General features: G+C 31.5%; 1 protein-coding gene across 1 annotated transcript in view; it reads right to left on the reverse strand.

The window, feature by feature from the left end:
* The window catches only part of LOC106681670 (angiotensin-converting enzyme-like protein Ace3), a gene marked incomplete at its 5' end in the record, with an annotated part of 32,437 nt that extends 21,308 nt beyond the window's left edge, over window positions 1-11,129 (reverse strand). The window contains 2 exon segments of the mRNA XM_067049783.1: window positions 7,592-7,783; window positions 10,897-11,129. Of these exon segments, the coding sequence (XP_066905884.1) occupies window positions 7,592-7,783; window positions 10,897-11,129 (425 nt within the window).
* Window positions 11,130-11,138: the final 9 nt, after the last annotated feature.

An 11,138-nucleotide genomic window follows, 5' to 3' on the forward strand; every position in this document is an offset into this window, starting at 1 on the left:
CAGGGTAACTCTATTAGTTTGGTGGTTGCCCCATTAAAAAATAAATAAATTATTATTACTAATACTAAATATAGATTGTTTACAAAATATTCACAAATTAATTATTAAATATGGCCTTAACACTAAGTATTTTCTATGTTGTCATCAAATCATTCAAGTTGTAAATCAACTAAGGAAGCACTAACTACTTCACTACTGTTTCTTCGTTTTTAATATCCGGGAAAGAAACGTAAGTTCCTTTATCATTATTTATGTGTTTTCTTCAAGTGGAAAAATAGGCAATATCTTATGCAAATTTAAGTAATTTCTTTATAAACCCTTCTCATTTTATTTATGTTGACATTAGATCCGTGGAAAACAAAGCAATAAATGGAAATCAAGACATAGGATCTCAAGTGGGGGGGGGGGGCGGACAAATTAACTCAAGTAGGGATCAGCTGTGCCTACTGTCGAAGGGCCTCTTCTATTTTCATTAAGTTTATCTTTACTTAGCTCACTCTGCAAATACCTTTCCTTCCTTAATTGAAGTCTTTTTGTTGACTTTAGCTCTTCTCGCTCATTGCTTCCTAAATTATTTATAAAAGGTTTTTATTTTTTTTCTTCATTTACTTAACGCCCGAAAAAAATATAATTAAACTAGCTGTGTACAAGAGAAAAGAGAAAAAATGCAGTTATTTCACCCCAAGTTTTGATTTAACTTACTATAAACTAGTTTATAACACGTATCTTCGTAATGGTAGTGGTTTTTATGATATTCGCATATGAATATAAATTTTGCCCATGAAATTTTTCTGGACAACTATAAATTAATTGATTTTAGCAATTATCATAAAAACTACTGCTCCTACGAAGATAATACGTCATAAACTACTTTATAGTACATTGAACTAGCCTCAATTTGATTGCTAATAGAAATCTGTACGTTGTATGGTTTTTGAGATAGAGATTTACCAAAATAAATTCGAAAACTTCGGACAAAATTTCAAATGCCCATATTACAAATACTACTACTACTACTACAAAGATACGTGCCATAACCTACTTTATAGGAAGTTAAATTACCAAGAAATCAATTTATTTTAGCAAATATAACGAAAACTGCTATTCCTACGAAGATAAATGTTATGTTTTACTTTATGGAAAATTCAAATAACTTTAATTTGAGTACCGGCTAGTATCTGTACGTCAAATACTTCCTGGGATTTTTTTTTCACAAATCCAAAAAATCTGTCCAACAACTATTGTTAGATATATTGTTTCAATAATTATCCGAACAACTAAAAATTAACATTTTTTGAATTTATTTTGTCGAATATTATGAAAACTACTACTTCAACGAAGATATACGTCATAAACTACTGTATAATACATTAAACTAGCTTTTATTTGAATGCTAATAGACGTTTGTACGTCAAATGGTTTTTGAGATATAGTTTCTCAAAAAGAAATTCAATATCTACTGATTTTTCAGTTCATTCTATATGAAATGTTGCTGTGAAATGAAACTGTTGTACATAAATAGTTCTATTAGGGCTCATATTTTAGCAAATTTGCTCTGCTTTAAATGATGTTCTCTTAGGTTTTCTCGTGTGGTTGGTAGTTTTAAAGATATAGAGCTCCAATTGAAAAATTAATTTTTTTTCACGTTTTGAAATAGCCGCCATTTTTTATTCCGCCTACCTTTACTTGGCAGTCTCATTAATTTAGACTAGTAATTATACAAAGTTTTCATTAAAGTAATAAAAAATTGGAGTGAACTAACTTTTTCCTCTTGTGTACTCATACCACTACCATAGACGCTGGTTTCAGATAAGATTTTCCTATTTTGTATATAATCTTTTTTCACTATTCTGAGACCAGTTTTATTGTTTAAATAAATTATTAGTATCCATGTTAATTCTCAAAATATACTTTATTATTTCTTTAAATATCCAATATGGCCTTCCTCAATGTTAATTCATACCTCACATCCAACAATTTAAAAACTTTTTGCAAGTTTTTCAATTCATTAATTTCAGTCAAATTGCCATTTTTTATTTTTAAGTTAAATTTCAAAAGTTTTAATTGCAGATTAATTTAACACTTTTATCACACAATATTTTTTGTCAGAGATTATCATAGAAATATTGCGTGATAAGAGTGACAACAGAGTTGAGTTGATTTGTAATTAAAAGTTTCAAAATTTAATAGTGAAGTGAAAAAATTGGGCAACTTGACTGGAATTAATGATGTGATGGAATTAATGATGATATTAATGATGGCAGAATCGCCTCCAAAAAATATTAAGATTGTTCTTCTTATTGGTTCCAAGCGCTTCCTTCATTCCCTCCCTTACTGTCCTCCGCTCTTCCTTAACAACCAACCTATTCACTTCTGTCCTACAATAAAAAAACCTGGGAGTCACCTTCAACCAAGAAGGAAATAATAAATAATCCTGGATAATAATAATGAATAATAAATAAAATAATCCTGGAATAATTATATTTCCGAATCACACGGAAATCCTTAACTGTACTCAAACAATTCCTAAGATTCCGTAAGTCCATTCTTCAGAACACCCGTCAGCTTCTAATATCCTCTTTCGTCTTCGCCCACTTCGACTAAGGATCCTTGGTGTATAGAGGGAAATCTGCAGGACTAGAGTTGAGACTGAAGAGACTCATGAATTGCTTTGCAAGATTTACTTTGAGCTCCCAAGGCGCTCTCAAGTCTCCCGCTGTTGAAGTTGCTCTATCCAACCTCCCGAAGGCAATACCTCCTTAGTGTTTTCCTATTACAAATTCTTAAAATTATGAAACCTACCTATATCCTTGATCTCCTCACTCTTCGTTCATCCATCCACTCATTAAACACCAAATCCCTACCGATTGATTTATATATGCCCTCCTATAGAACCGCCTTCTTTAGCAAATCCTTCGTCATACGTGCAACCTCCTTCTGGAATTCTCTTCCCATCTCCATTCGCCAGTCCTCATCCATTTTTTCCTTTACAGAACACCTATTCCTCCACTTATTGTATAACAAAACCATTCTAATAAAATAAATAGGCATATATAGATTAACATTATAAACAGCATTTCAGCCAATATCCCAATGTAATTTCATTTTACTATCTGAAAACTTGTAAATGCTTGTCAGATAAAAATCTTAATATATGAACCAAGTATTTATTCTTAGGGGACATATATCCCAGAATAAAATTATTTTTTTTATTTAATTTCAAGGTTGTCGGATGTGAGGTATAAATTTATATTGAGAATGGCCATGTTGGCCGAAACGTTGTATATTTTTATATTATACACTGTAGAGCAATACCTCCCCATACTAATTTACCAAATGCAACTTTTAGTTGATAGGTTAGCTTACACGAATTTCAACAGTTTTGAGAAAAGTACTTTTAATAATATTTCACGTAGCGAAATTATAACATTTTTCTTTTATAAACGTACGGTAGGAAATATAAAAATATAACAGTTAACTAAAATTAATGTTCTGCTCTCAAAAATGTATACAATTCCAAATTTTTACGATATCAAGATTGAAAGTATTACGAGCTGTTTTATGGAGGTAGTCATCCTTTCAACTGAATGGCTTAAATACTTCAAATAATTTGAAATAAAAAAAAAACTACTAGTGTGACACGAAACATTTATCGGACTGGTGAAACAGAAAAACACGGACCTCAATATATATAAAAATATTTATTGATATATCGGATTTTCTATATTTTCAAATATATCAAATATACTAGAAAACTATCGACACGATATATATCGAAAATTACACCACTACTGCAGACCCAGGTTTGAGTTAACAACCTCTCACTCCCACCTGCCCACGTTGACACAACACAACACTTAGCACAAACACGTTAACAGCTCTAGATCCTGAATGTTCACCTCCTAATATCAAGCAGAGTTGGGCATTAACTAGCTAAATTTAATTAACTAATAGATACATAGTTATCAGAATTAGTTCCTCTAACAAATTAGAAATAATTTAGTAATTGACTGTTCACTACCGCTAAATCTTAAAACAAAATTAGTTGAAATAGACAACTAAAAACTATTTTAAATATAAGAAGATGGTCAGAGTTGCTGTAAAAAAAAGAACAAATAATTTTTAACTATTTTATGTCCGACGTTTCGCGCCACTTTGCAGGGGTTCTTCAGGGCTGTTCCTGTTTAGCCTATCGCTTTGAACAGCCCTGAAGAAGCCCAGCAAAGTGGGGCGAAAGGTCAGACATTAAATAGTTTTTAACTATTTGTTCTTTTTTGACCGCAACCCTGACTTCTTATATATAAAGTTATACGGCCAACTATATGTATACATAAAAACTATTTTAGCTAATAGACGCATGGCAACTAAAACTAGTAAAATTATCTTATGAAGATGGCCTCGAGATCTTCACTAGAAATGTTATTGGAGTTCTATCAATGGGTAGATTCTCCACATGTTTGTATCATGTCACTACGTCACCTACAGCAAATTTACTTGTTGTATATATTTTTATACAGTTGAAAATAACAATAAATAGATTATTAAAAAAAAAAATCTTTAGCTGTTAATATATTGAGGTGCACGGACGTTTCTTCAAACTTCCTCCAAGAGGACATCAGGGAGAATTTATCCATGGCAGAGGCCCCTCTATCTCAATTTAAAGAAGAAGTTTATTTGGATCTAAGTTTTTAAGTCTCTTCTCGGGGAAAGAGACTTCAACGTAAGAGGCCTCTGGTTCGGAGCTCGTGGATCTCAGATACTCTCACAGAAGACAGAAAAAGATAGTTGGCGGCAAGGGCATGGAATAGTAGATTTTATGATATTTGACAAAGTAAATATTCAAAATGTTAATTTCTCGTTGTTGTATATAATTTTTGGTTTGAAAAAAAGTAGTTTTTATGGTATTCACATATGAATATAAATTTGGCAAATGAAAATTTGTCCGAACAACTATAAATCAATTTATTTTAGAAAATTTCACATAAACTACTACCATAAGAAGATGAACATCATGAACTACTTTATAGCTGATTAAACTAGCTTTAATTTGAGTGCTAATAGCCATCTGTACGTCAAATGGTTTTTCACTAACAACTGATCTTTTAGTACGTCCCATACAACATTTTTATGAAATGTTGCTTTTTAAAAAGCTATATCCCGAAAACTATTTAACGTAAATAACTCTATTAGGGCTCATATTTTAGCAAATTTACTCTTCTTTAAATGACGTTCTCTTAGGTGTTCTTGTGTTGTTCCTACTTTTTAAGGTATAGAGCTCCGAATGAAAAATTAGTTTTTTTTATCGCTTTGAACTGGAACAGCCGCTATTTTTTAACCCTCCTACCTATAATTGGCAGACTCATCAATTTTGACTATTAAATGTACATATTTTTCATTAAGGTGATCAAAAATTAGGGTGAGATAACTGCCTTTTTTCTCCTCTTGGGTTCTTGCACTAACTGGTCAACTTTACCGATCAACATTGATAGCTTGCATTGCTAATTGCCCCTGCATTTTACGGAGATATCGCTGAAAGTGTGCGCATGTCGGTAAGGCGATGTGGGTTTAGTATAACCCTATTTCTCTATACTATAGTAAATAGTAACAGTACCGGAGTCCAAGAGGAGAAAAAAGGCAGTTATCTCACCTCCCACTTTTGATTACTTTAATGAAAACTATGTATAATTACTAGTCAAAATTATGGATCTGCCAAGTATAGTTATGGGGAATAAAAAATTCCGGGTGTTTCAAAAAGATAAAAATAAAACTTTTTATTAGGAGCTCTATACCATTAAAACTACGTACAACACTAAAAAACCTAAAGAGAACATCATTTAAAGTAGAATAAATTTGCTAAAATGTAAGCACTGATAGAGCTATTTTCGTTCAATAGTTTTTTGAAAAGTAACAACTCATGAAAGATGCGATGAAACATCAGTACTTAGTAAAGTTATTTTGAGAAATCTATAATTATGTAAAATTAATAGTCAAAATTGATGAGTCTGCCAAGTATAGGTAGGGGGAATACAAAATAGCGGCTGTTTCAAAAGATTAAAAAAAATTGATTTTTCTTTCGGAGCCCTATATCTTTAAAACTACCAACGACACTAAAAAACATCACTTAAAGAAGTGAATTTACTAAAATATGATCCCTAATCGAGAGCTGTTTACGTTAAATACTTCCCAAGATAAAGGATTTTAAAAAAGCAACAATCCATTAAAAAAGTACTGAAATATCAGTGGTTAACGAATTTTGAGAAATCTACATCTCAAAAACTATTCAACCTACAGATGTCTATTAGCACTGAAATTAAAGCTAGTTTAATGGACTATAAAGTAGTTCGGGATGTTTATCTTCGTAGGATTAATAGTTTTCCTGATATTTGACAAAGCAAATTGACGTACATATGTCTGTTAGCATTCAAAATAAAGGTAATTTAACTTACTATAAAATAGTTTATGACACGTATCTTAATAGGAGTAGAAGTTTTCATGATATTCGCTTATGAATAAAAGTTTTGCACTTGAAAATTTGTCCAAAAAACTGTAAATCAATTTATTTTAGTAAATATCATGGGCACTACCACTCCTGTAAATACAAGTGTCATAAACTAAGTGGGGAATAAAAAATGGCGGTCGTTTAATAACTTTCATACATCTTAATACCGATAATAAATATAAAACTAAAAAAAGTAATGTATGTAAAATATAATAGCTAAAAATAGGAGAGAGAGAAAGAAATTTATTCATTCATGCTGCCCAAATACATCGGGTTGCCATATTACACAGCATACTGATCAATCCGTGGTCATATATAAATTACATATTTTTATATGATATAATATAATAGAAAGATAATATTTTTTTTTCCACAGTATTCTTTTACAATTAATACCAGTCTACAAACTAAATACAAGCTTTTCAATTTATTCCTTTTATTCTTTCCCTTCTATTTTACAACCATTATTTCATTTTATCAACAAATTCCACTCAAAAAATATTAGAATATTAAAAATAATAAAGTAATAAATAAATAAAACAACAGATAAGATATGCGATGCATGCATGCCATCCCTCCTCTGGATAACTCCCCCACTCATTAATTTCCATGCATGTGGTGGTGGATGATTCCTAGGGAGTCAATTATTATATTCTCTGTCATCCTAGCCACGTCCTGGACCTCGACACCAACAACAAAGTGATAAATATTAAAAATATAAACAAACAAATTATTAGTAAACAACGTTTTGCCCCACTTTGCAAAGCATCATTAGGGCTGAGGCCTGGATATTGCAGAGTGAAAGCTGCAGGTAACAGTCCTGGTTAACCTGAAAAGAAGCTCTATACCTTGATTGCTAATAAATATATACATATATTTTTTGTTGTTAATATTTTGATAGCTTTATTGACCGCCAACCGAAATATCTTCCTACAATCTATTACATACGGTCTACTATTAATCTTCCGACATTTTAAAATTTTCATAATAATGGATAACAAAAAACAGTTAGCTAAATTATGTATATTTTGCCGTTTTGTACCTCTATGGCTCAGATATTAATTGACAAAGAAATACTACGAACAAAGATACCTAGAAGATGGGCCGGTATGGGCCCCAGCTCAGAGACGAACTGTGGCCCGTAGTAAGCCCTCAGTGCCCACCTCACGTAGGCGTGGAGCAGCCTGTGCAGGGGGGCAACTTGTTCCATCAGCCGCTCCACAGTCTCCTGGAGCCAGGGGACTTCCAGCTCTTCTCTCCAGCACTCCCCCATGTCTTTGTAATCTGATACAAAGAGAATTAATTAGTTTTATACTAATTTACTCCTGCGAGAACTCTCGCATTAGATATGTTACCTTCTTCTCTTTGATTCATTCGAAATATAAGAGATATCATGTTCATTCCTACAAACAATATTATATTATCAAGAAAGTCTATTCAAAACACACACAATTGATAAAGCTGCATACTTTATAATGACTACGGCTGTATTTATTTAAAATTCAGGACTCAGTGCATTGAAATTTGGATTTACAGATGGACAGAAAGAAAACGTCCAATATAAAAGATAATTCATAAATATTTTACTCTTTAATAACATTAAAATGTCAATAATAACTTAAAATAAAAATGATTTTTAACTCTAAAAACATTTTTGGAAAACAGCACTAATGAAAAATAAAACTATAATGTTTTTAATTAAAAAAAAAAAATAATAATGAATGTAAATGTGTAATTTTTTTTCTCATTAAAATGCAATGTAAACTTTGTCGATTCTAACTAGATGTTAATTGTAAAACTGTTGATTGTTAATATTTTTATTTGTAGAACTTAATAATGAGCAGAAGAGCCCGAAACGTTGTTGGGATGATATGAAGTATAAAGAAGTGGATAAATGGTATAGTAAAAAGTCATGAAAAGAAATATCATAAAGTTGTAATATGATTTCCATTTTATTTTTAAGATTCAGCTATCCGTGAACTTAAATTAAACCTGAAAATATACTCTTTGAGACTTCGTAGCTAGGCCGTACATCAACGGATGTTTCAGGCGGGCTACGTATTTTCAGTAGGAACCCGGATAGTTTGTGACATGAAAATTAGAAATCTTTTGAGCTATTAAATCAAAATAACGTTATATATTATGAAACGGACAGACTAAACATATTTTTTTCGATATTTGAGCTTAGATTGTTCTAAACATTATTAGAATATCACTATGTAAAATTAACCAGTACAACCTATGGCCAGGTTAAGTCTTTAGATAGATATATTGTTAAAGAAGCGCAGACGGACAGACAAAACAAGTTTCATACTATCATTTTCAGTCTCTTGAACTCGTTTCAAAACATTCACGCTATCTAGTGGAATAATTTGAGCCAACAAAAATAAAAATCGGTGGAGCCGTTGGCTGAATCAAAGCTAACCTTTGAATGAGATTTGACCCGTACCTAATTCGTGCGCTATCTCAAAAACAGTTCATTTTATGGTTTTAAAACGCAGGGTCTAACTTACGTTAAGTATTGGCCCAAAGGCACTGCGTATTGGTAAAATCACAATTTTTATCGCCTCGATCCGCCGACTCATCTGTCAGAGTTTTCAATTCTCACTTTACTATTTAATTACTAGTAATAATTAAAAATGTTTAATTCATAAATCGTCTCTTCTCCATGAAATTCCCTTTCTTTTGATAAACTATTCGATAATAGCCGCTGTTCCTGAGAGAGAGAAATAGGATCGATACTGCTGTTATATATATACGATTATCTATCAATCAAAATAATCGAAGACAAAACTGCTTAGGACATCAAACCCACTTTGTAAATAAATACATTTTAACCACAATATGGTGTGCAGTGTTAAACACGAGATTGCTCATATTTAGTACAAGAGCCCAAGAGGAGAAAAAAGGTAGTTATCTCACCCCAATTTTTGATTACTTTAATGAAAACTATGTATAACTACTAGTGAATATTCATGAGTCTGCCAAGTTTAGGTAGAGGAATAAAAAATGGCGGGTGTTTCAAAGCGATAAAAAAAAAAGATTTTTCATTTGGAGTCCTATATCTCAAAAAGTAGGAGCAACACAAGAAAACCTAAGAGGACGTCATTTAAAGAAGAGTAAATTTGCTAAAATGTGAGCCCTAATAGAGTTATTTACGTTATAGTTATAGTTATAATTTTCGAGATATAGCTTTTTAAAAAGCAACATTACATAAAAATGTTGTATGGGGCGTACTAAAAGATCAGTAGTCAGTGAACTTATATTGAAAAAATCATATCTCAAAAACCATTTGATGTACAGATGTTTATTAGCACTCAAATTAAAGCTAGTTTAATGAGCTAGAAAGTAGTTTATGATGTTTATCTTCGTAGGAGTAATAGTTTACATGAAATTTGCTAAAATCAATTGATTTATAGTTTTTCGGATAAATTTTCATTTGCCAAAATTATATTTATATGTGAATATCATTAAAACTACTACCCCATCGAAGATAAATGTCATAAACTACTTTATAGTAAGTTAAATTTCCTTTATTTTGAGTGTTGGCAGACATGAGTACGTCTTATGAATCTAGAGATATATTTTTTCAAAAATCCAACGAAGAACTATAGATATATTTTTTTATACGAAGAACTAGAAATTAACATTTTGTGAGTTTATTTTGTCAAATATCATAAAAACTACTACTCCTACAAAGATAAACATAATTAACTATTTTGGAGTAAATTTAACAAGCTTTAATTTGAGCGCTGGCAAACATCTGTACGTCCAATGGTTTCTGAAATGAAGTTTTTCGTAAATCAAACTTATTGTTCGAACAACTATAAATCAATTTATTTTAGCAAATATCTTGAAAACTCCTATTCCTACGAAGGTAAAGGTCATAAACTTCTTTATAGTTCATTAAACTAGGATTAATTTGTGTGCTAATAGACATCTATACGTCTCTTAGTTCCTGAGATATAGATTTCTCAAAATAAATTAGCTAACTACTAATCTTTCAGAAGATTTTTAAGAAATGTTGCTTTTTAATAAGCTATATCTCGAGAACTATTGGACGTAAATAGCTCTTTTAGGGCTAATATTTCAAAAAATGTACTCTTCTATAAATAATGTTCTCTTAGATTTTCTACTGCTATTGGTAATTTTTAGGATATAGAGCTCCGAATGAAAAATTAATGTTTTTTTAAGGTTTTGAAACAGCCGCCATTTTTTATTCCCCCTACCTATACTTGGCAGAGTTATCAATTTTGACTAGTTAATTATACATGGTTTTTATTAAAGTATTCAAAAATTGGGGTGAGCTAACTGCCTTTTATTTCTTCCCAACTCTTGTACTATAAGGTGACGCCTTAAGAATCTCAACCCTTGTATATGACTTGAAATAAACTTACTACTCTTTGAAGCTATATCGTTCTGTATCTTGATCAATGATTCATAAATGTGACGAGTAGGTGGTCCGATGGCGTCCCTCCATCCTTGCCAGAGGAAGAGCAGGAAGTCCGGGTCCCTGGACGTCTTCATCAAGTTCTCCATATCCGGTTCAATGCGGAAGCAGTTGGTGGACCTGCAGAGCTTGACCTCTTTGTACATTGAGCTGAGAAGCCCCAGGAGGGATGTGACCATCCTACAATAA

Source organism: Halyomorpha halys, unplaced genomic scaffold, assembly GCF_000696795.3.
Source record: "Halyomorpha halys isolate HHAL.00 unplaced genomic scaffold, Hhal_1.1 Scaffold356.1, whole genome shotgun sequence".
Classification (NCBI taxonomy): domain Eukaryota; kingdom Metazoa; phylum Arthropoda; class Insecta; order Hemiptera; family Pentatomidae; genus Halyomorpha; species Halyomorpha halys.